At 39.8% G+C, this 25,871-nt stretch overlaps 1 protein-coding gene across 1 annotated transcript in view; it reads left to right on the top strand.

The window, feature by feature from the left end:
• Positions 1 to 25,871, top strand: part of LOC115353088 — a 188,313-nt gene that overhangs the window by 39,126 nt on the left and 123,316 nt on the right. Inside the window, exons 7-10 of the mRNA XM_030042066.1 lie at positions 2,342 to 2,425; positions 8,082 to 8,251; positions 21,665 to 21,732; positions 24,788 to 24,908. Of these exons, the coding sequence (XP_029897926.1) occupies positions 2,342 to 2,425; positions 8,082 to 8,251; positions 21,665 to 21,732; positions 24,788 to 24,908 (443 nt within the window). The remainder of the gene's footprint in view (positions 1 to 2,341; positions 2,426 to 8,081; positions 8,252 to 21,664; positions 21,733 to 24,787; positions 24,909 to 25,871) is intronic.

Genomic DNA, 25,871 nt, shown 5'->3' with positions numbered 1-25,871 from the left:
TTGTGTGACTGAGAAAAACTGACTCTAACGCTCATCAGTAACTTGAATTTCTGCATACTGGTGAAAAAAAATCAAGGTTTATCAAGGGTGAATTACATCTAACCCCTATAATTTCCCCATTCATTGTATAGGACAGCAATGTAATACCTTGGAAGTCAACTTCTGGCTCAGAGTTTTTAAATGAAAGATTTTGGTTTGGGTGTTTTGTTTTTTTTTTTTCCCCTCTTGGTATTGCCTTGGTTCATCTTATGAGTAGGCTTCATGAGTCATGATCTGCTTCATAACCAGAGAATGAAAAGCGGATTAGGTTTCTGTAACTGTACGTGTGTGCCTAAAAACATGTACGGATAGAGTGGTGACATAAGGAATACGTGGAAGTACAGTTTTCATAGGGAGAAAACGTTCTCCTGCCTGTGTTGAAGAGGCTGAGTGATAAACACTTAACCTTAAATGTTCTTTTTTTTTTTATTTGGAACAGATGAAAGCGCTGAGAAAGTCCATCCCTTTCCAGAGGTGGGAGTGGGGAGGTAGTTTTAGGCATTTGCATATCAGGCTAGACCTGAGATCCATGTGTGAACAGCTGTCCTTTGTCATCCCTCCTTTTTCTTCCCAGCAAAAATGTCACTCAAAGGTTGAGGTAACACTTGTTTATTAAAGGTCTGTTAGCAATGGTACTGGCCTCAGGTTGGTTGTGTTGACATCTGCAAAGCAGTTATAACGCTATATTTACCAACACCTCTGTCAAGAGCAAGTCTTCCACCTTGGAGATATTCAAAACTGTCTGGACGTGGTCCTGGGTAACTTGGCTCTAGGAGGTGGCCCTGCTTGAGCAGGGGGCCTGGAGCAGATGGCCTCTGGAGGTCCCTTCCCACCTCAACCGGTGTGATTCAGTTATACTCACAAACCAGGCTAATTGTCTAGTTTCCTTTTCCTTGCAGAAGTGTTCAGTAAGTGGAATTACGTTAGTATGTAGTGGACAGAATTAAAAGGACAGTCAGAACTGAAGTCTGGTCCTGCATGGTCATCCCCCGACTGGAAACGGTATTAGTTTACCTCTTCCTCCCAGCTAGCAGCTTGTCACTAACAAGAGACAAAAGCAGAACAAGATGAAGAAATCAGGGCACACTTTAAAGTTACACTCTTCTTATGACTTAAGCGAGTCAGGCCCAATGCCCAAAGAGAATAGCTGGTGAAAAGCAAATCTTCAGCCACTAACTCTATTATACAAAGTTAAATATCATTTAATGTGTTCATCATATGGGATTCTTTAATGGGTTATTCTGTGAAAATGAAGATATTGGCAATTATCTTTTCTATATTTGATAAATTAAATTTGTTCTGGAAATTTGTCTGAGTTGATAATGCCCTGAGAACAAACAACACTCCACTATGGATTTTTTTCACCCTCCCTCGCCAAGGGAACGTTTCAATGTTACACACTAAAAGAAATGTAAAGATTCTGTACTTGCAGTAGAGGTTTGCAGAAGCCTCCCTCTTTGAATGCTCAGCATAACTGAAAAACTTGGCTCTGAAATTTCATGGTAAAGAAAATTTATTCTTTGATATTCTGTTGGGCACTTAAAAAGAGCCACCCAGGGTCGCTTGTAGCTGTACTTCAGTTCACCTACCTTGTACGCGTTTCTTTGGCCTTCTACCTGCCTATCTTCACTGACAACTTAAAGAAGCCAGGGTCTGGGAGATTCGGAGAGAAGACAGTCTCAGCTGGTGATTTCTCCCTTGAATATAGACACTTGAAGTGATTTTTTAGGTCTCATGGAAAAAGGTACATGTGCGTGTGTCCCTTGCTCCTTTTTAAAATCTGCAGATGTTACTGGGAATTTGAATGACTGACCAGCCACAAAATCAAACTTCATAGTGTGTTGTAATGACTACTCATACTAGATAACGTGTTAGTATTATGGACAGCAAGGTAAAATTTCTAATAAAGATCCAAAATCACATTTGAAAAGAAATTAGGTACTTTGATTTTTATTGAGTCAAATAGAATTCATCTGGTAATTTGAATGTAAATAATTATTTCAATGAGTCTATTAGCAGAATTAGTAAACCAGTTTCAGTCCAGATCAAGATATAATATTTCTTACAATATAATATTTCTCACCATTTAAAAGTATATAATTACATATTTTTATTTTAAACTGTCTTTCATAAGTCAGAAGAAAATGACAGTCACCTCTGCTATGAAACTAGCACTGTGAAAACCACGACACAGTGTCAAATGGTTTCTTAACTTTTGTAGTTTTATATCTTTATAGTTTAAAATTGTTTCCTGAAGGAGTACTGGAAGAAACAATAGATGTTTCACTATTGTTTTTTTAAGATCCTGTGAAATTTGATGAGCAAATCCTGTATGGTAAACTGATGAAGCTTCTAGATGAAGAAAGCAAGATGCTGGACTTCCAAGGTAAATAAAAAAAAATCATTTTCATAACGAAAAATAAAACTTTTGAGTCTGGATGTGGGGAAGAGAGCGGGTAATCCATCCCCTTGAACTCAGAAGCAAACGGGACATTGATTTTAATGTGAGCCTGTAAGATCTTTTTCCCCAAATGTTTTTGTTTTGAGTCGTGTTTATGTGGTTTTAAGTGTAACTTAAGTGGCGTGCTTTCTCTAGACTGCTTTGTTGCATGTTGAATTCCACCCTTATGAAAAAAGACTGGAAATATCATTGCTTATGTGCTCAAAGCTAGAAAACTAAACCTTTATTTCAGCTCATAAATGGGTGGGCCATTTGTCAGATGCACGGGTCACGTCACACAGTGTTTGAGGTTATCTATGTAAGGATTTACACTAACAGGTGAGTAAGAAAATGTTTTCCGTGGCTTTGTTAGAAAATACAAATTGATGTTCCATCTACAGTAAAAACAATGAAATGTATGAGAAGAGATTTCTTCACCTCAAGCCAACAGCCTTACTTTGGCTTCGCTTATTTTTACAGGCATTATTTAATACCCAGTTGATTCACAGGACCGTTACCACCACAACCTTTACATAAGGTGCATGTCTGCTGCTCTCTGGTTCATCACGGGAGAAGTGACATATGAACAAGCCCTGGCTCAGGGATGCCTTGTATTTTTTGGGTATCCCCCCCTCTTTTTTCAGCCTGGTCTTTTGTGCAAAAGTATTTTCTGTTCTTTGTATCTGTATTAGGTTTCTTCTTACATTTCAGCTATACACAGGACCTACTCTGTCAGAGAGACAGAGCAAGCAGTTGCCTACGGCAGTGGAGCTCCAGGAGCTGGAACATGTTTTATGACTAGTTTGTGAGCAACTTTGTTCTAGAAGAGGCAAATATTTTCATTTGCCTAGGGTTGCAAAATCCCTTGAACTGGCACTGGTCATATCAGTAACATCTTTGAAACCTATTTTGTCTCATTTTAAATGCAAGGAAAAGAAAGTACAACTATCACAGCTAAATTCAGGCAGATAGTTGAAGCAAAAACCTTTAACAAATTATTAGCAAGCTCTCTATTGTTGCATGTTAATGTAGAGCTGCACATTTTGGAGAAAGATTATAGCAGTGCTGCAGGTTGATTGTTGCTTTTATCCTGCAAAAGCATAGATTAAAATAAAACCATATTTGGCTGTGAAGCCAACGTTATTTCTGTAGGAAAGATTGACGTGGGGTGTCTATCTGTGGTACTTATGTAGTCCCTCTCTACCAATATTTATAGTATTTCATATTATTCAATAGCTTTATCACCAAAATAACCCTGTATCATTAAGGAAAATGTCCTGATGTTATTTTACAGGCTGCCGCAGGGAGGGGTCTAGTACTCTTTCTATTAGCTTTCTGAAAGTTAGCTTCTGGGGCTCCCCCAAAGTGGTGGGAGAGGGAGAGAGAAGCACCTCTGGGCAGTAGTTCAGCCCACCTCACGCAAACACCTCTTAGCTGATTGGACAAAATGTGCCCTGGAAGCAGGTGGTCTTTCCTTTGGCTCTAGAAGGGTCTTGGATAACTGACTTAGACTTGTCCATTGCTTTTTGCGTGGCTGAAGGTAAGAGAGCTGAATTGTGCCATGTGTATTTGTCCGCTTTTAAGCAAGGGAACTAGGGACTGAAGGCGAAGCCTTCCCCATCCATCAGTGGTTACTCTCTCCTTCAGCTACGTGCCCTAAAGCTTTATTTTATATTACAAATAACATTAATGAATATCGTTAAGAAGAACAGATGCTTTACAGAGGATAACAGCAAATAGCATGCACATAGAGAAATAAGGTTTCACTAATCTCAAATGTTTATAATTTAAACTCACCAGGTATGTTTGAACTGAAAACATCTTTTTCTCCAACTAGTTTTATCAAACCACCATGACAGGCAAAATGCTGTTATTACTCTTAGGCTATATGGGGTGTGAGACAGGTTCAAATCTCTCATCCATCCAAAGCCATTTGAATGTATGCGGTGTGCTCTGTGGACAGGGATCTCGTGCTGAGGCTGCCGAGGTTGCTGAGCTGCCAGCTCGCTGATTCAATTCCAGGGCAAGCAAATGCATTAACACGCGTGTCTCGTACTCCAGGTGCACATCAGAACCCCCCTGTGTAGGCATGAAGGCACCGAGTGGGAGATACGCTGCAGCCCACCGCTGTCTTGTGTCTCAAGTGGTGCCTCAGTGCTTTTATTTCTTAAAAGTGCCATAATGGGTATCAGAGCTAGTCCTGTGGGTGAATGTTGCACCCCGTCCTAGCTGAATTTTTTTACTGTTCTTGGCTTCAGTGAATAAAATCCAGAAAAGAGCAAGATTTTCCTGAGGAAGCGAGGCTTGTGCAGTCTCCACCTCTGTGCGCGTGTACCAGGCTGTATTTATTTCTGCCCGTCTGTGTTTCTCCCTCCCAATTTTTGAACCTGTTGTTCACTTCCAACCCCTTTTTTTAAACAGAGAGCAAGTCTCACAGGTCTGACTTCCCTACCAGTTTTATGGAATTGGGCAGCTGAGCAGAGCAGACAAGCATTATTAATGTCTCCACTGAGGGAAAAGCTAATATGGGAGTTTGACCCTTATTAGACATCAGAAAATCCATAGAAAACTAGGATTCATTTGGTTCCACTCTTACAGGACTGCTTCTTTTCTTCATTTGACCACTGAGCTGAAAAATCACGTAGTCATACAGTCCTAATTAATAGATGATCCCCAAAGGAAAGGAAAGGAAAAAACGTGGCTCAGAATTTATATAATTGTATATTTAAAGCATTTTGTTGCTGAGTAAACTATTGGTCGCTCCTGTGGCACGTGTTAGTTCATATTATAAGGCAACTTAAAAGGCAACATTGGTTGGTTGTTTTTTAGAGGAAGATGCAGACTGTATATTTTTTACCTAGGGATAAAATCTCTTAAACAATGTAAGATCGTGATCCACGCACATCTAAAATGATGCTAGGTGAATACCATAAAAAAATATTTTTCTGTTATATTATTCTTTGGCAACAACTGAAAAATTGAAGTGCAATGTTTTGCAGCATTTTAATTGTTTGAAACTGATGCGTGAGCCTTTGCTGATGTACTTTTTTAGCTACAATTTATACACAGTGTCTTCTAGAACCAGGCAGCCAAAATGCATTTTCCATGTGGAGTTTATAATGCTTTATACATTCAAATCCATGCTGAGGTATAGTCTGCTGGTGAACCTACCCTTTAAATTCTCAACTCAGTATGTAAACCACTGCTGTCTGATGGACAAATGCAGGAGTAAATGAAGTTACAAGCAGCCAAGCTAATACCAGAGAGATTGTTTTAATTACAGCATAGCATCTGCAAATACAGCCTGTGCTAAGGAGTAGTAGTGATTTAAACAACGTGGAAAGTATGACTTGCAGTGTTAAGTACAGCTGAGGCAAAATGAAAAGTTTGACACAGATGCAAACAACTTGAAGCAGCCAGTTTTTAATTATTTTATCAATCTGTCAATAAATTTCCCTGTAAATTTTCAGCCATTTTGTCTTGTGTGTACAAAGGAGCCATGGTGTTAAAGATGTTACTACTTTGTAGTAGTAGTAGTAGCAAGGAGGTGGAGGCTTTGTTTTGGTCAAGCGTTGCTCCGGGGTGGCAGCTCAAGCCTCTAACCTGTGGGTCAGTTCAAACAAGGAGCAACCTGATGGTGACTGAGGTTCAGAGGTTTCTTTGCAAAGCCAGCAAAGGAAGGAAGAGACCAGCTGAACAACCCTGTTCTCTCCCTGTCTCCAGCTCAGGCAAATGAATAGTTTTTCCAACTGTGCTTAAATGAGCATATGTATCTTTTCATTAAATATTTTTCAAATCTGAATTGTAATTTATCTCTGTATTTTTGGCAGTTACTTCCCTGAAAGGCTTTTTAAAATGCGCTCTCTCTTCTTTTGCTTTTTTCCCACAAACCATGTGCTAATGAGCCCAGTGCCTTCCACCAAAACTGAGTTCACTTGATACGATTCCTCACAAAAATAATAAATACAAAAAAGAAGAAGGGTATTTTGATGAATCACTGCATGGTTGTTTTTGCAAACCGAATGTTTTTATTTCTTTTTTGATATATAAGGACTATTTCTCTACACCCAGAGGATCCTGAGATAGGAATGTACAGTCTTCCCAGGATGTAAACTTGCACTGCTCCTGTGAAAGCAGTAAAGCAGCTGATTTATACCAGCTGAGCATATGGCCTGTTGTGTACAACACAGCGTCGAGGGGAGCAAGCGATGCTGCATCTTCTGCTGTTGGCAACGTTTCCTTTTCCAGCGCTTCCTGGATTTTCTCTCTCCTAGCCAAACCCTTAATGTTACAGTAAATTTAAATGTAAATATTGTTTTGTTTTTGCAGTTAATAGTTGTAGGTCAAATCACTTTTCATTAGGCTTGTAAGATGCTACATGAAGAGATTGTGTACCCTAAGGTAATGGTTTGGGTTGTTTATATCTACTGTACACTTCCCCCAACATGATTTTGAATTGTATCCTGTTGTAATTAAATAAAAAACCCACCCTACTTCCTGTGTGTTGGTGGCACCGAGGTGATTTAAGTACTCGGGAGGCTCAACAATTAAAGTCATTAAACAATGAGTAGCGAGCAAAACTGAAAATGTTAATAGCCTTAGTTTTATCTTTCCTTTTCTGGTCTTCATTAGAGAATGAGAGACTTCAAAGGGGAGTGAGGAAAAGAAAAAAAATCTTTTAACTGCTTTCATGTCTTAGGATGGACAAAGAGAAAAGCAAATAAGTAGATATGGCAGTTTCTTGCAAAGAAAGGCACAGAGAACTATAAACACTTACGCACAGAAATATGAGGCAAGAAAGATAGTCAGATGTGGACAGCCTGATATCTATCATTTCTTAGTGGTCCTAACATGGAGAAATGAGAAAAAATAGTTGTCTATTATTTATAACCCACGCTAGTATTAGTAATGTAGCAGATCTCAATGAGAAGAATTTTTTTTTTTTTTTTTTTTTTTAGTAGTATGATGAACCAAACTGAAAAAAGGACATAACTTCTCTTTAAGGTCAACTTTATGAATGGGATTTATTTTTATTTATGTGCAGCATATAGTCTTTGGTTCTGCTTACGTCACCACAGTGAAATCAGGGGAACGATGTGGGTGAGAGCAGAACCGGACCCAATTAATTAGGCAGGAGCTGCACGCACACACCTAGGGGAGGAATCTGATCCTCTGGGGTGAGTGGGAGGAAGATGAAATGCTTGGCGTGGCTCCGCCTAAAACTCCATTTCAACTGCAGTTATTCCTCCTCTTCCTCAGGAGCAAAAGCCAAAGTCGTTCCAAATCCCAATTCCTTTAAGTTTTGCATGGGAGCAAAGTGACCACGGAAATGCAGAGCACCCCTTTTTAAAATTATTTAAGGAATAAGCTGCATGTGCTAAATTTGTACCTGTATGCAGATGTTGCTCTTGAGGAGAGTTTTCCTGGTAACGACACTTGGAACCCGCTGGTTTTCTACTGCTGTTATTTATCACTGTCCATTTTATGGCATGAATTGTCATCTTAAAAGGTTGGTGGGTCAAACATGTTAACTGAGAAGGTACTAACCAGTGAATGAACTTCCATTTGCTAAGAGATAATCTGCCACTTTTGTTTCGAGCAGCCTGTGTCACCAGTGAAGATTTTCCAGACTCCGTGATGCCTGTCAGCTCCAGTAAGGCACGTGACCTTCACAGGGAGCTTGAAGATGAAGAGATTCCTTCATATATTGAACAGTTTGAGAGAGATGTTCAGGATGACATAATTCTGCTTGGCAGCTTTTCACTGGAACAGGTCAGAGTTAAGAACTATAAGACAATTTTATCGCTTGCTTCATAACATGATGCTGGCTTGTTAACCTTGTACACCCCAATTCTATTTCACTGCCCGGCGATACATATATTGAAGGGAAAAGATAACCCATTTTGTTGGCTTGCTTTATGTGACTGGCACTTTGCTAAGCTAACAGCAGGACCTTTATCTTTGTCTCCATTTCAATGTGAATAAAAATAGATTGCCTTCGTTGCTTCTTTCCTAAATAGTGGAGTGTCTCTGACTGTTCCGTAGTAAGTATTGCAATTGAGTTTCAATCAAGAGCCTAAGCTTAGGATATCTCTCTCTGCCAAATTTAACAGAGGCTTATTCATCTATCAATGAGCAAGTTCAGATTGGAGCCCAGGAAGGATTTATGTAGCAATATTCATTGTACAGACGATAAGATTATTCCCAAACTATAAATCTGTTGTGTTTTTAAGGGTGGCAAAGCTTCATTTGGTTTTCTTTTTGTCATTTCATAGTGTAAAGAGACAAGGTCGAGTTCATGTTGACAAAGGCACAAGTTTTCAGGGCTGAAATGATACTTGTGGGTACCTAACTACCGTTTGTCCCTTTGAAAAATCTCATACCGAGACTAGGGGACAGGAAGAGAGATTAATTGATGAATCTATCATTTTTAATTAGCAACATGAGAACAGCGCGCTGGCTCTGATGGGCTTAAAATAGGTTATCCAGTGACTGATGGTGATCTAAGCTTTCTTTTATTTTCAGAGGAAGTTTTTAGAATTTTTTCAATGCAGGACTAAACCTCATCATTGCCTTCTGCATGTCGGTGAGGGACACAATTCCCTTCCTTGCTGCTTTCCTCTAAAGCCTTGGGTAGCTGTATTTCATTCCTTCTGACTTTTTTGTAGCTGTACACATCATGCATAGAAGGTGCTTTGGGGAATATTGTTGAGAGAACATGAAATGGGAGGGAAACATGAGGGAAAAGGACTCAGATGATACTAAGAGCATCATCTGCCTCAAGGGACTGATGGAGTAGGAACCTGGGAACAGGTGATCAGAGAGCGATGCAGCTTTCCAGAAGACTTTATGGTTTGTTGAGAGTTCACACTTTAAGTTTGGGCTATTCGGATGCCCTCAAAGCTTCATGAGGCTCTGTCACACCTGAAGGAACACAATAGATTTGTCAGTCCTTTGTTTACCCTCCCTATAAACATGGTCACTGGGAAGCTGATGGTCTTACTTGAACTCTCTTTGTAGGTGTTCAGCAAAGTTTGTTTCCTAGACAGGAGCAAGCTATCTGGTCATCCCGAAACAACATTCTGCTTTTTAACTAACAACTGCGTATGTGAATCCACATCACACAATATAATACTGCTTTTCTTCCTTATTTTGGTCTGAAAAAAAGAAAATCCTCATTTAATGTGATTGATTGAGCTGGTATACCATGAGTTTACAGATAGGGTCTCAATACTTTATACTGCACAGAAGAGTCTTGAATGCATGTGTTTTCTCTCCATTTCTCCCATGCATCTCTAACTTCAGTTGTCCGTGCCCTGTTTAGGAATTCAATCATACTGACATGGTATCAGCTGTCACATCTGCATCCTGCAATGCGGGGGGGTAACGAGGATCACTGTAAAATCTATATTATCTTCTAGATCAGTGATGTGTATGTCCATCCTTTTCTTGGAAGCTCATAGAAATGGTACAATCAGTCCCTTTGAACAGAAAATGGAAAGTGACACAGGAAGAAGAGGCTGCAAACATGCACCTCGTGTCATATTGGTATTCAAAGACATCTAACAATAATGTGAGCATGCTTATTATTTTTTAATTGACCTTCTTTATTCTTTAATGGACCATCTTTACTCTTTGATCCGTGGATATGCCCCTGTAGCATTGTAGTGTTGGTACCTTTCCGCAGCAGCTACAGGTTCAGTGTTAGACTGCTGCCATGGTCTTCAGAATCTGTTGCTGTCATCTTTGGGATACTTCCAACTTTTGTTGCTTGAATGTATGTTTATTGGTTTGAAAAAGTCTTTAATTTGCTGTGTGGTGTTTACTTCTTATTCAGAAAAAAACCCCCTTCTCTTCCTTCTGTAGGTTTAGTGAGTAGCAGATGTACTTTAGCCATTGTAATTTATGATTAGTTAATTTAATCTGCCATAATGACATAAAGTGAGCCTGAAACAAGCTTCTATCAATTTTGCCGTTAGAGGTAACATAATATTTTCAAATGTCTACCAAACTGAGTAATTAACCCTCAGGCTGACTGAAGGAGTCTAATAGACATCTCTCTCACATTCCTTTGCTTGACAAAATGAAAACAAAAGATGGGAGCCTAAGGGTTAAAAATAGCAATTGACAGTTTACGGTACATAAGACTGGTTTTGTAAGTGAGGTTCAGAAACACATTTGAGTTGCTGCTGTTTCTTTTTAGGCTGCCAAAAATTCTCTCCAATAAGGCATCTGATTTGCACTGGAGCTTTGCTGGCAGCGTTGGCACAAAGAGGACAGCTATGTATTAACTATCTATCCTTTAGTTCATTGTTTTTCTTCTCTGCTTTGTAGCTCTGCAGTAAATGGGTGGCTTTTGTCTAAACAGCAGCTCAGTGCATGAGATCACCGTGATTAAAAGTATTTGAAAGAGCAGATGTACTTTCCAAAATAATAATAATAATAATAATAAAAGGTTTATGCAAGATTCTAGCTCTGGAACTTTAAGCTGAGTTGTTACTTCATGTTCTGTTTTGTAAATTGGCAAGAAATACGTAAGGGGAGATCTGATAGATTCTTGTAAAGAAAGCATTAAGCAGACGTCAATGTTCTGTTAACAAACACTTTAAAGAATATTAAATTTGGAAAGCAGTACTCTTTCCTGTGGCCTATCATGTAGGCCTACAGATTTCAAAAGCCCCATGACATTTGCTTTTAATAAAGAAAAATAAACTCTATTGAAAGAAAGAAAATCATAACTTTGGGACTGTGTTGTGGTAGAAGCTGAGCAGGTACAACCAAGGCTGGTTATGCAGAATGCTGCAGAAAACCATCTGTCATGAGACAATGCAGGGACACATGTTTATGGGCAGAACTTGATCTTACAGAGCAGAGAAATATGCAAGGAAAGACCTGACGTAATTCTGGCTTAATGTGTTTGATTAAAGGAAAGATGCTCTCAAAACATGAGAGACTGCCAAGGATGAAGCATACAATGGTGATTGGGGTGAGATTGCACTTGATGGGCCTTTGGCAACATAATCTTACCAGTCATTAATTCAAATGCTATGGAAAAATACCAGCTCTAGGATTTTCGGCTGTTTCTGAACTGAGACAATAAAAGTGACTATCAGTTTTATGTAGGTTCTCTCAGAAAAAATCATAATTGGGCAATTGGAAGGATGAATACTGCCCCAGAAGTCAAGAACATCTTTTCTGCTTGGCTATGCTCTTCCTGCAACTTGGTCGGTATTCTTAACTAAAGGTAATTTGTTCACAATCTCCGTCTTTCTCTACAGGATTCAGTCGCTACATTTAGCCCTCTGTGCTGGGTATAACACCTTGCGGGACTTGATCATTATGACTATATAATCACTTTTGATCCATGACCTCAATGTGAATTACTCAAGAGCCTCTGAAAGAAAGTGCAAGTTTTGCTCTTCAATACCAGCAGTTGAGTTATAGTGGTAGAGAAATGAGCTATTTGTTGCAGGTGGATAGTAATAAAATGTTGCCTTTCATCAAGTGATTTACCTTTTGGTTAAACAAAGGTTAATGCTGCTGGGCATTAGACCTACTCTTCTGACAGGGTCAATATCATCACTGCTCTGACTCCTTGCCAAGTCACAGTGAGATCAATTTATATGATGATGGAGTGATCAGTTTTCCTTTGGTTAATGGTGGATATGATGTGCGTAAAATTTGGTACTATGTAAGATGATGACAAATCTACCTGCCAATCAGGAATTTAATCAGTGGGATCAGGCCTCAGTCATATAAAACATCATCGCACATTTGCTTGCATGTTCTACCCTGTTGGATACTACTGTCATTTAAATCCTGATGGTATCTGCAGACCTCCCCTCATCAAAGCTGCAGCCTACTAAGCATTGTACAATCCTTTGTGATCGTTCTTGAGCATAATACTTGTATGAATATGTGCACCTAAGAGCAATGCAGAATTGAAGGTGCTTTTTCCTCAGCCAAAACCTGGCTACTTCTTTTTGACATTTGCGAAGATTTTAAATGACTGTCATGTTCAAATGAGTTATATATATATATATATATTTTTTTTTTAACTGAGGATTGCAGGTCAAGAATACAAAAGCTGGCAATGTTTCATTTACACCACATCTTAAAAGTGGGTGACTTCATTTTAGGTAAGCTACCTGTATGCTACACTCAACATTTGAGTGTCAAAGCATCTCTACAGTCTGTTAGTATAATGGTTTCCATTCAATTTATGTGATATAGTAGGAATTATGGGTATCTCCATTTTACAGAGGAAGAACAAGGGCACAGATAGACTGAAATCTACACCTGTCAGAAGTGCTTAGCATCTAGTTTCCTTTTGAAACCTGTCATTAAGCTAAACTCAATGAATTCATTGTAGTCCTGCTAGGTAGAGTGCTCCTGGACTGGTGAAAAAGCACTTCACTGAAACCTATGTTTGAGGGGAAAAAAACACAAGGTCAACTTCCCAAAGCTTGGGTTATTGGGCTTCTGGCCCTTGGACTTCTGATGTCCTGCCTAGTGGGTGTCCATGGCTCTCAGATGTGCGTCAGGACCCACCTAACAGACCCAAAGCCTGGCCAAGATGCTAGTATGTGTAGCTAGGGGACTTCTCTACCACATAGGCTGGCAACCTGAGGCTTCTGAATATCTTTATTCTATGAGGCTTGCTCCTGCTTCCTCAGCGGAATGCCTGGGAATCCTCCAATTTTCTAAGGTTCTTCCCCCATTGCTTCTGGACACTCAGATATACACATTTTTTTTTTTTTTTTTAAGAACTGAGTGGGACAGAAGGAGGAGCATAGAAATGAATGTGAACATAAGCAGAACTGTGGAAAAGATGTTTCGTATGTTTGTAAAGGGCCTGTCACTGTGCTGTCACAATACCCATAATATTGCTATAGCTGCTCTTTTTAATTGTAATTCTCTTTTGATTGCTTTGTTCAGCAGTTTGTGGATTTTTAGTTAAGTAAATATTTAGATGGAAGTAATGCAAATATTCTATATTTCTTATATTTTTGCACTAAAAAGGAGTTCACTTAATTTTTATTGTGTTTTTCCACTCTTTATGTTCAGAGGAGCAATTAAACAACCAAAGTAATTCTTGATATTCTGTTGAGCTGGAACAATGAATCCTACAGCTACTGTAAATGATGATACTGCCTTTGCTGCTGCTTAAGGTAATCTGACTGGTCAGCTTTCTGACTCATTATCCTAATATAAACTCCAGTAAGGAAGTCTATTTCTATGGTTCAATAAACAGAGGCAATTGGAAAGATTCTTTACAGAGAATCAGTGATTGCCAAGTCCTGTTGAAGCTTAAGTGACTTCATCAAGTACTGACCACATGTTAAAAGAAGCAGAACTCAGATGAAGACTGTAAGGAAAGAGTAAGCATTACTGATGTATAGAGGCACAAACCTGCAAAAAAAACCCCAATGAAAAAAGGTTTTTTAGTTGCTCATGTATTCTCCAGAATTACTTTTATTTTTTTTTTTCCAGGGAGGTTTTATTTGTATTTTTAATACATTTGGAGCCAAACTGTAGTCACAGGTGTAGCTAAGTCTACTGTTGGTTAGCTTTTATGACAGGAAACTCTTTAACAGCATTAATAGACTACACAGATTTTTATGAGCTACAGATAAATGAATTGCTCTAAATGTTGTAACTTTTTTGCTTCTGCAGTCTTACAGTAGAGCTGAATATGTCAAGCGGAACCTATGCTGGATGGTACTTTTGACCTCTACTTCATAGAACAGATTAATTCAGGTGGGGAAGGACCTGACCTCTGAAGGCTATCTAGTCCAATCTCCTGCTTAAAGCAGGGCTAACTTTGAGGCTTTCCATGTGTAATCTGAGTTTTTAAGGGCTTTGGAGTTGTTCACACCAGTTTGCTAGTGTGAAACATAACCAGGTCACCTGTAAGTTGAGAGGTGTAGAAATACTGGGAGAGACGGTCCAGTTGCGTTACATGCATGCTTGCTTGCTTGCTTAGTACAAAGGTGGGAAATCATCACTGTTGCTCAACTTGCTGGCGATCTGTTAGCACAGTTGGTTTCCCTCACTACTGTGCTAGACCCTTAGACAAGACACGGCTTTCAGGATTAGGTGGTTACAACAAGAACATGTACTAAATTGCATATGTTCACTCAAACATCAGCATAATATGATGTTATGATACAATTGCTCGTGTCAGTATTCAAATTGGAGAGGGAGGGCTTACATTTCAGCTGAAAATGTGAAACAACTTCCACCTACAACTTTCAGCAGAGAGATGGAGCAAGATGTGGACTTGCAGGAGATCTGTTCTCTACAGAGAAAAATCATTAGGCATGGCAACTTGTCATTTCCACTGTTGTATTTAAGACAATCATACAGTAAACTTTACTTAAAGCATTGTTTCCCTCTCTGTAATTTTCATATACTAATTGTAAGTGAATGTCTCTTCTAATTATGAAGTGTTCAAGTGCATGCCTGCACACTTGAAACAGAAGATGATGTGAAAGCCAGTACAAATGGAAGTTATTGGATAAAGTTAAAGCCTGCGTTTTTAGATTACAATTACAGAGACAAATTTGTGAAGCAGTCAGAGAAAAAGAAAAGGGACTCAGAAAGATGGGATAGATTGTAACCTCAGACCTAAACATCAGGGTTTTGGGGTTGTAACAAGCAAATTAGTTACTATGACTCAGTTTTCCCTATCTGCAAAACAGACCTAAAATTAGATACCTGCTTTAGGGAACAGTGAGAGGATTAAAGGAGTAAAGTTTCATGAGGGACTTTGAAAAGGTTATAGAAATAATAAAAACATTCTGTGCTGAAATGAACAAACATTTTTAAATTGAGGAAGAATGGGGAAAAACCACAAAAAAAGTCTCAGTATTTCCGATTGGTATTTCCTTTCAGTTTCTCTTCAGTTGTTCATGCCAGGATTTGCTGTCAGTATCCAGAAAGCAGAAAAGATTGTAAAACCCTGAAGTTGATGACATAGCTTATAAACATTTTTTCTCTTTAATTTTTAGTGTAAACTATTCATTTTAGATCCATAGATTTGCATAGTTCACTCGGTTTCCACTAGCATTGCTTGTGCTACATGAGTTTATACTGGAGGGAATGTGTTCCCTAATAAAATGTGTTTTAGCACCTTCAATTATATCTTGTTAGCATCTTCCATTATATCTTACTATTTAGGCTAAAATTACCGGAAGCTTCTTAGTAGCTCGTGATTTCTAGGTTAATCTGGAGACATCTAAGCTTGCGGAGCTTTGACAGGCTAGGACATTTCTGCTTGAAGTCTCTTTATCAATGGCAAACGCCATTTCAGTGTTGTATATTTTCAGTGCTCGGCTATGGTTGTCAGACACTCTGATAAATGGCCTTGCATACACTTACAACACTCTGTAGATTTTGATGAGGACATCAAAGCTTTATGACCTTGAAGCTACATCTTCTCAACTGTGAAATAAGCATCTGAAGGAGTATCTGGTGGTTCTGAAGAAACCACAGGTGATCTCTCTGTGAACGGCAAGAAATGAGAAGAGCGAGTCCTCTGTTTTGAGGTAGGAGAGGCAAAATCTTTATTTTGCAGAAGCTGGGTAGCCCTGCAACAGGCATGCCTCCAGAGTTTCCTCACTGCATCTTAAGCAACATGATTCAAGTTCTTTTAATTTGTTAGTACTATCATCTTGGATCAAAACCCTGAATGAAAACATCTCTGAGTTTTGGGGAAGTTCAGGTCCTTGTTTATCACACCTACTTTACAGCTGGATCTAGTTTCCACAATTGTTCAAAATTGGTGTCTTTTATATATATGTCTTAAAAAAGCATCCACCTCAGTAGCAGGATACTGCCTTCCTGTGCTGACTGGTAGCTCGGTCTTCACTGCATCATTAGAGATAATGCAATGTTTTACAGATTTATCAAAATGATCAGCCTATAATGTTGTCGCTAAATGTATCTGTATTACTCAGTGTAATAAGGCTATAGCATGACTAAAGTAAATCTCGCTTTGTGTTCTGCAGTATCAGTTTTAAGAGAGTATGAGTTGTTTTTTTTTTTTTTCCCCTAGTTGTTACAAATGGCTCAGTTGTCTAAGTTCTTAATTTTATGCTCATGAACAGTAAATTGGTTTAATTTTCTATTTAGAAGGAAAGTCATGGGCAGGGGAGAGGGTTGCTTTGTTGCTTTTTCTCTTTTAAAATTGCATCTGAGAGTTCGTGGCATGTTTTTGGCAGGGTGCACCATGAATAATACTACCGTGTATCCAGGATTTTGACACAACTTTACCTCCTGGTATGTGGCCATCTCCGAGACAAGGTCACCCAAATTCCAACAGGCAACGGGCAGTGCAATTTTGAGAGCAGGCCTTATCCACCTACTAGAGACTTTGCTTTCAGTGAAGGGCACTCATCCCACTTTACCTCTCAATGCCTCACTTCCCTGTGATCTCTCTAGTTAACATGGAGAGGATAAGCCTCTCAAAATCTCACTTTGCCTGAAAGGAATGTTAACTTTTCTTGCAATATTTTTTTTTCTTCATCTCAAACGGTTCTTCACTTTTTTACTTGTTTTGTGGTATACAGTGCACTAGATGTTGAAAGTCACGGGGAGTGAATCTCCATGCAGCAGCCAGACTGTGAAGGAGGAGGACTAGATGGCACCAGTGGGGGACTAGAGACATGGGTTTTGTTTCTAGTCCTGCTGACGCTTTGCTCGGTGAGCTCACTGGCATCTCACTTCCGTCTGTAAAATCGCAGTGAACAGGATTTCCATCACTGCAAAACGTTTTGGGATGGAGAGATGGAAATCCTAGGTAAAAGCTTTTATTTAGGCATTTGTTTACAGCTGGAAAGACAGCACTACCTACACTGTGATGTACCAATGTGATTTCTCAAGGAGGGGAGTGAAGGGGAAGCACCGGGATCCTCTACACGTGGTATCCCTGTGGGTGGCGGGAGGCTGCTGGAGACCTCCCCGGTGGTGTCTCCACGCTGCCTCTGCTGCGCCCTGACCTGGTGAGGAGGACTTGCGGGAAGGTGGTGGACCCGCACATCACTCCTCCCAGGGAGTATGATTTCGTCAGGGCCAGAGCTCAGCTGGCTGTTTCAAATTGCAATGGGGTGAGTACCTCACCAGGAGGTTGTAATACCAGTGCTAGGACTCGCCAAAAAGGGAAGGGGAAATATTTTTCCTAAATGCTCCATTTTTGCTAAACGATAGAAAACCAATTCCATTTTGCTTCAAAGCTTTGCCGAATTCTGTGGGCTTTCTCCTTAGAGGAAAGGATGTGTTTGGGCAGGGTTTAGTGTAATTTTTTTTCCAAATTGAAAATTACTATAGGAATCATAGTCCTACCATTTGTGAGGTAGTTTCACAGTGAAAATAGCCAGTCAGCACTGATTAATAGTATTGAGTCAGGTTCTTCTTTTTGTCTGCAGTAGAAACAATACTTACCATTGTGTGTCTCTAGGCTGAGCCCAAACTGAAAGACCTTTTTCAAATACTGGTCTTGATCATGCTCTCTGAAATCAGTGGATGGGCTGTTTGTGTAATTAGACCTCAAGATAGCCAATGAAGAAACTGAAAAAGACGTGTGAAGGAGCTGGTTCACAGCTAAAGCAGTGCCTGGTATCAGGAAAGGAGAATAGGACAAAGCGGTGCTGTGATTGAGCCCTTCTGCCTTCAAACAACACCTCGCTTTCTTCAGTACATCCCAGGCGACCTCTGAAGGATATCCAGCGGTTCCCGGATTTTTGTCGCTTTTTTTCTGAAGGGGCCCTCAATGTCTATATTGACTTGAAGCTCAACTATGTTTCATGCCTTCCTGTTGGGAACGCCCGTTTTCAACAATGGGTCGTTTTTACAGTCTAGACAATGCCAGTGTCATGATGAGAAACAAGAGCTTAGCTATGTGCATGATGGTATATGCCATTGAGAAAAAGCACTTGGGCTTATTCCAGTAAATCTCTGATTCAAGGGATATTGCAGCAATGATTATTCCACATTTAAAAAAAAAAAATATATGGGCTGCTCTGTTTTTGAAAACTTACACATTTTTTCCTCTATTAAATTGCTTCCTGGTGATGGAAATGTCTGGGATTTTTTTTCTACTGCATCTACTTTCCTTTAGCTTGCACACCCCTGAGGTAATTAGTGTAGGTTAAAATTTACATAACTGACTTTGGGGTTTTGCAAATAGGAAAGATGGAAATTTATTCAAGGTGGTGAATAATTCATTTTAAAGCAAGTTTCCTGTTTTTTTTTAATCATGTAGAAGATGTATTACAGACTCATAGAGGTTTTCTGAATAGGACCCTAAGCATTGAATTTTTGATATATTTTATTTCTTAGTGTAGGTAAAGAAATATTAACCATGACTCATTGCACTTTTCCTGTTCAATAAGATTTGAATAAACTTAACAAATTTATTAGGTAGATGATAGAGCTTTTTAAAAATTATCATGACACACTGTGACAAATATTTTACTTGGATCCAGAAGAAATAGTTTTAAATCATATTCCCATTGCCACTTCAGAGGCAGAGTGATGGAAAACAGTGCAGTTCATACAGAGAACCCCGATTCATATTTTCTTTTGAATATTCATTATTTAATTAAGATTAGGAAGATAAACAAGGGGATTGGACAGCTATGGGAGTCTGGTAATATAATCAATTTTTAAAAAAAAATTTCTCTACTTCTGGCTCAGTGTAAGCCTGGACTGGTAATGTCTGAATGTTGTAATATTATGGTTACTTGATTTTTTTACATGAAATGAGTTTTTTATTTCATCTTATTTCTTAATCTAAGTGCCCACCTCAAAAATTGCTGTGTTAGGCACCACCAAGAGCTGCATCCAGGAGACAAATTATGAACCAAGTTCTCCTCCCGCTTTCTGAACTTTAGCTTTAACTGCCTCAGCCTGAAACTTTAAACACCTTCCCATCTGCCACCGAATTCTGAAAACACCCGACGTCTTTTGGTTGGTAGTTTTTTGTCATTAAACCTTCTCAGAGACTTTGAGTTCCGTTGCTGGGCACCTCCCAAACACCTCGGCCGCGGCAGCCTGGTGCCTGCACCTCGCAAGGGCGACGAACGTCACCGCTCGGTCCTTGCTGCCGCCGAGACGGGTCCCCTGCGCCTGCGAGAGCGCATCCCCGTGGGGCGGCCGGGGAGGAACAACCTGCCCTTTCTCTTGGCGTGGCTGCAGCCACCGCTGGACCGTGGGAATTGGCACGAGGGGGGTCCGATCGCCCGAACCAGAGAGCTACCAGCTCTGCTGGAGCGGAGCTGGGACTGGAGCCAGGTCCCAGCCCTTCCCGGGGAAGCGGCGTAGGTGGTGATTCACCGGGCTGGGGAAAGAAAACCAGTGCTAGCGTTTGTGGGGGCGGGAGAGAAATGGGTCCCAGTCCCTGCTCCGGGGACTCCTGGTGAACTTCAGCTAAAAGCTGGTCAGGAGCAGGAGGGCTTGGTTCCCACTAACGGAGGAGCAGTGGTGAAGGGAAAGTTGCCCGTGACACCACTGCCATATGGAGAGCTGGAAGGTCTTGGTTTGAGCTAGTTTGGTCGTGTCACCTTTGTAATCGCGTATGTGTGATGCTTGACCAGGGCCTGGAGGATTTATCGCGTCCATCTGAGGCTCTCTGCTGGGACTGCCAACAAATCATACTGTATTTTAAGGCAATGATGTTGTCTCTGCTTTAATTTTACAGGGTTAAAAAAGTTACCTTAAAAGCTACTTGCACAGGCTTTTTTAATATGTTTTTGTAGTTTGTTTTTATACTCTGACAATTTTCATTTTGGAAATAAGCAGGGTGTTTTGCCTTAGTCTTCGACAGAGATTCCTAAGCTTCCTTGAAAACAGCCAGACATTTGTCAAAGAAATTAGAGATTTGGAAGAAGGGAGAGACTTCAACAGCCAGATATGCAGCCTCCAATGGGGAATTTTTCTCCATTGACTATTACATTGTCTCCCTACCAAAATGTTTTTTTTGGCTTTGAGGCTTGATGAGAGTGTAAGTGGAGCATAATTTTACGTTTAGACGACAGTATAGGATATACAGTACAAAGCCTTCTTGTATATTGGTAGTGTTGTATGCACATTTTATTTTGGTCTTGGGGACACCAGTAGAAGACCCAGGCGTGAGAAATGTCCTTAAATATTCAGCAAGATCTCTGAACAGTGCAGATCAGGGAGAAGAATTTTATTTTCCTGAGTTTACAACCTTTAGCAGGGTTATTGTTTTCAGGTTTCGCACAGAAAACACAGTCCAAAAGAGTTGGATGCTGGCTTCTTGATGGAAAGACTTTTTCAGCTTGCTGTGCAAGAGTAAAATAACGTCAGGCCCTCCAGCTTCATGCTGGAGAGCTGCAGAATCATGGGGGGAGATGGCTGCTCACGTGAGTTAGCCTCCTACATGTTGCAACCTCTAAAAATGCCAGTCCCTCTTACCAAACATTGAAGAACAGTTGTGGTGAGACAGGACATCAAGATTTGGAGCAGATTTAAAGTGGGGCCAGTGCGGCAGGGGAGGTTTAGATTGGATATTAGGAAAAATTTTCTTACTGAAAGGGTTGTCAGGTATTGGAACAGGCTGCCCAGGGAAGTGGTTGAGTCACCATCCCTGGAGGTGTTCAAAAAGCACGTGGACAAGGCACTTCAGGACATGGTTTAGCGGGTTTAGTTGACAGTTGGGCTCGATGATCTTAAAGGTCTTTTCCAACCTAAACAATTCTATGATTCTAAGTTGTGGGCTCTCTGGTGGTCTATGCCTAACTGTTTTGTGTGTTTTATTTTGTTGTGTGTGTACAAACACACTTATACATGCATATGCATATGTATGCATGTATATGAGTATGTGTTAGGTGGTGTAAAAATAAGGACTGTAGGGCACTGCCATGCACAAATATACATTGTACTGATCAAGCTTTTAAAACAAGATTAGAGCTCAGTTCCCCTTGGAAATAATGGAGTAAACATGGAAAAATATATGGAAAAAATAATGGAATAAAAGAATGGTGGCTGAAATTCCTAATTGCTTCAACCTTCTGCTTGAAAACGTTCAACCAGAAGACCTAAGGCAAACCTTTGGAAAATTGCACATTTATGGCTTTTTATTTCCATGTTCTTTTTGTACATTTGGAAACAAACTGTAAGTTTTTTCTTTTTTTTTTTTTTGGCATGTGTGACTCAAAGCACCACAAGGAAGTCTCTCACCACAAGAAACAAAAGTTGCGAGCCAGGATTCATGAACTCTTTCAAAGGTATGTCAGATAAGGGCTACTTTGTACTTCTATCTAATGTGCTTTCCTTCCAAAGATCTTTCAGTGCTTTACAGATATTAATGAATGGAACTTCTCCCAAACAAAGGACCTCAGGCCTAGAAAAATTAAGCCTGTGCTTTTGAAAGAGGCCTCTGTTTTGGATACCTCCATTTTCAGATACCCAGCTTGCGCTGTAATTTTTAAGTGCTACACACAGTGCACTTCAAAAGGTGACCAAATGGCTTCTCCCAGTGCCCTTCATCCCTGCCTCTGAATTACCCTTAGAGAGTGAAGGAAATATGAATTGGAGCAATGTTTTTGTGATCAAGCTACACGTGACCTTCAGATAAATACATGCATCAAATTACCTGTAAAGAAATGAATAGAGGAAATAAATAACCCTCATGGAATCAGCCAAGGAAGCTATGTTCTGCTGTGACAGCTGATGAGCATGCTGGTGAGCACAAAAGAGGCCTAACTTCACTGAATTAGTTATTCTCTTGAATCTAACACCCAGGAAAAGGAGAAAAATGGTACAACCCAAAACGAGATCAAATGTGGTTATTTAAATGTTTGATGTTCAGTACTGAAAACTGTTTACCTTCATAATTGTGTATTAGCAGCTAATAAAGGCAATAGATACAGTAGTTTAAAAGTAATAAAATCAACACCAAAGTGTATTTAATTTTAAATTGAATTGCAGGCAAATGGGTGTCCTAATGAACCCCTGTGTCAATGCGCTCTAACTAAATTAAGTGAAATAATTTCCATCATGAGAAACTAAATAAGTACAAAGTTCCAAACAGACCATTCTTCTCAACGAGAGAAGTTAACTTCTCAGATGTTTCAGCTCTATGAATTAGCTAGTGCCATTCAAGAACCATCTTCTGTTACTTCCATTTAGGACAAGTGGACCCAAGTTGACTTGACTGCAGCTCGAGGATAAAACTTCAAAGGTGGTTGACTCCATGCTTCTTGTATTCAGCCCTTAGCACTGGAATCTTGTCCTTAGTTCTTATCGGTCCTGGCTTGGGCAAAATTCCCATGTACGTCATTGGGACTAGTGACTACACAGAACTTCTAACTGATTCAGCTATTGCCTGGGTGTTTACATGATACAGTTCTACTGGTGGAGGAATCTGGAAAACAGTTTATCTATGCATCAGTGGTAATTTTACTGATGTAAATCTGTATATATATGTTTCTAAAAAAAAAAAAAAAAAAAAGCCATAGGCGAAGTCTGAGTAGAAACTGATTTGTAGGAATGTGCCAGGAACTTGGAGATGGGAGCACCTGTTTCAGAAGAGGGGAATTTGAACTGTGTTACCTAGCTAGCATGTGTGCCTGAGTCTGGGTTGTTTAGCAGGATTGCAGAGTCTCTGTAATTTTCTTGATAAAGAACCAGGTTAATTTTACAAATGTGGAGGCTTCTCATATTATCACCTAGCATGCAAAGAATGAAACAGGAATGAAGACACTGGAGCTGAATTTGCCAAAAGCAAGTCAGAAAATGCTGAAGGAATGTTTCAGAAGTGCAGTCCAGGGAAATGTTGTTGGTTTTGACTCTTGATTCTTTTTTTGTTTGTTTGTTTTGAATGAACACCGAATTTTAGCATTTTCTGTTGTGGCTAAAAACTTAACTGCATACATGGCTTGGCAACCTAAGAGAGCCTGTCCTCTGCTTGCCTGTGTTGTAGATGCCCAAGCTAATCCTGAATTGCAGCTGTACGTGATGCAGTGATTTCTCCTTGGCTCCGCATGCCTCCTCTCAGCATGCTGCAGGCAGCTCCCCTGACCTCCCGGGTGGCACGTGGTTGGCCCTCAGCCACGAAGAGCCCGCTCAACCTCCAGCTCCTGAGAGCCACCGTGTCTTTCTCTATGCTCTGCTGCCTGCCCCGGCTCCACCTGCAAGCGTGGCCGGAGCATCGCCAGCACCGGCATAGCTGACCGACCCTCCCCAGCCTTTTAGAGCAGGTTGTGGAAGCAAAAGCTGAAGTGTTTTGAAGGCAGCAGAGCATCTACAGATGTTTTTACTTAGGGCCATTTCTACTTAGATACTGGTGCCGAGCAGGGACAGAGGAATTGCTCGCTGCTCTGTGTCTGTTGAAAGATAGGACGGGATTGCCAAAGCATACAGATTTACAGTGCTTATTGTAAATGACTTAGTTTTGCATTTGCTCCTGCTGTGCTCTAGGAACAAGGCTTTCTCCATGGGGTATTGTGCCTTTTGTGTATCCTGTGCGCTAAGCAGGGCAGCATTGGGTTATCCAGTGTAGGGCTGTTCTTACACTATTTGTTGGCATTTTGTGTTGCTACAGGGACCTCTCTTTTTAAAAAAAAAAAATATCTTTGAGTTGATATAACTACCCCCCAAATTACTTTAACTACACAAGAAGTTAACATATGAATGCCAAGGAAAGTTTAATGGTTCACATACAGCTGAAAATTTGTTTGTGTGTATATATATGACATATATATTTTTTAATATATCTAAAATAAGATCTTTTAGAACATTTATAAATGATATGAGATTTGTATAAAAATTTATAAGATTTCTGAAAAAAAAGGGTAAGATTTATATATATAATAAGATTTTTTTTTCAGTGGTTTAAAGCAACCCAATCCCCAAGGAACCAATGTTTTCCAAAAACCAGTTCAAGTTTATTGAAGCTGTCAGTCGGTCCTCAAAGTGTAAACAGAGGCAATGGCTTCCTACTTTAATATTCTTAACCTAGAACCCGAGCCCCAACGCCAGACAGAGCTGATTATACACGGGCAGTGAAACTTTAGGTTCCTTATGTTGACCTGTGGCACAAACTGACAAATATTGGTCGTGTTACTGGGGCTGTGACTGCATTTTTTGTATGCCGCTTTTTGAAGCCTAGCCATTTCTTTTCTTTAGCACACTGTTGTTTCTCCTGGGTGCCCTGCCAGGCTTATGATATATTCAAGAAAAACATCCAACTGTGATGTATTTCCAACGGCAAGTGCTTTCTGTGTCTGCATTGTAGTTCATTTCAGTTCTTCTTCCCTCTTCCCTTTCTAACTGCTGCAGAGTGGGAAGTCAGCCACTGAAAGCAGAGCAGAACGGATGTGAAGAAGAAATGGTAGCCAGCTTTGGTAACTTCGCAGGTGTGGATACTGGATTAAATGGAGCAGCAGGACCTTGTGGGAAGGTGAAGTTCTCCACGAGTGCTCTTTTTCCCTGATGCAAACTGCTAAATGACTAGATCAATTGCATTGCATTGTTCTTGCTTTTTTATTTTTTTTTCTTTTCATAGTTTAAGAGGATAGAATTTAGCAGGTTTCAAAATATGCTTTCCAGCAGAAGTAACCATACGCTTAAAGAGAATGTCTAAAGCTATTAATGATGAATCATTTGGGCATGGCAAGAGTTCTTCAAAACAGTTTGTCAGCGCTGGCCAAGCAAAGTCTTTCAGCAGGAGATGAGACAGCTATGCCACCATGCAAATGAGACAGGCTTGAAATATGATGAATCTTCTATCTCCTTTTCCTACTCAACTGACACTCGCTTTGAGGAAGGTTGTAAATGCAAGAGAGATTGTGGTATAATTCCTCAGACTGGCGTTTCTGCCCCCCAGTCACTATTCGATTATCTTCCAAATTGCTGTGTTTCAGAGAGATAAAGATTTTTTATGGCTTGCTGACTTGAAACAACCAGAAGAGCCAGAAAAGAGATGGCTAACCGGCCATGCATAGTAATTCCATTGGTAAATGACAAAATCTTTGTTTGTATGACATTTCCAAAATTACTACAGAAGATGAATCTAAAATACAAAATGTCACATTTGGCATGCAAAACTATCACAATATATTTCAGTATAAAATTCATAGAGGCGTTTAATTTAGAATGTGTTTAATAACGAAGTCTGCCTGCATCAGTAATCCTGCCTTGAGGTTTAAAAAGATTGTCTTATTTATTCACATAATGTTAATTTTTTTATATATGATTCAGAAACCAAAAATATTAAGGTTAAATCTTCATTGTTAATTAAGATTTTCTAATTAAGCTGAAAATAATTGTCATTCAGATTAGTTGTTAAGTATGGTTTGTGTTGAGAAACAAAAGAAGTTTAACAAATTCAACTGTTTATTTAACTGCTTAATTTAATTCCAGA

Source organism: Aquila chrysaetos, chromosome 18, assembly GCF_900496995.4.
Source record: "Aquila chrysaetos chrysaetos chromosome 18, bAquChr1.4, whole genome shotgun sequence".
Classification (NCBI taxonomy): domain Eukaryota; kingdom Metazoa; phylum Chordata; class Aves; order Accipitriformes; family Accipitridae; genus Aquila; species Aquila chrysaetos.
The sequence above is the reverse complement of the archived record's forward strand: the minus strand, read 5'-3'. Positions and strand labels throughout refer to the sequence as shown.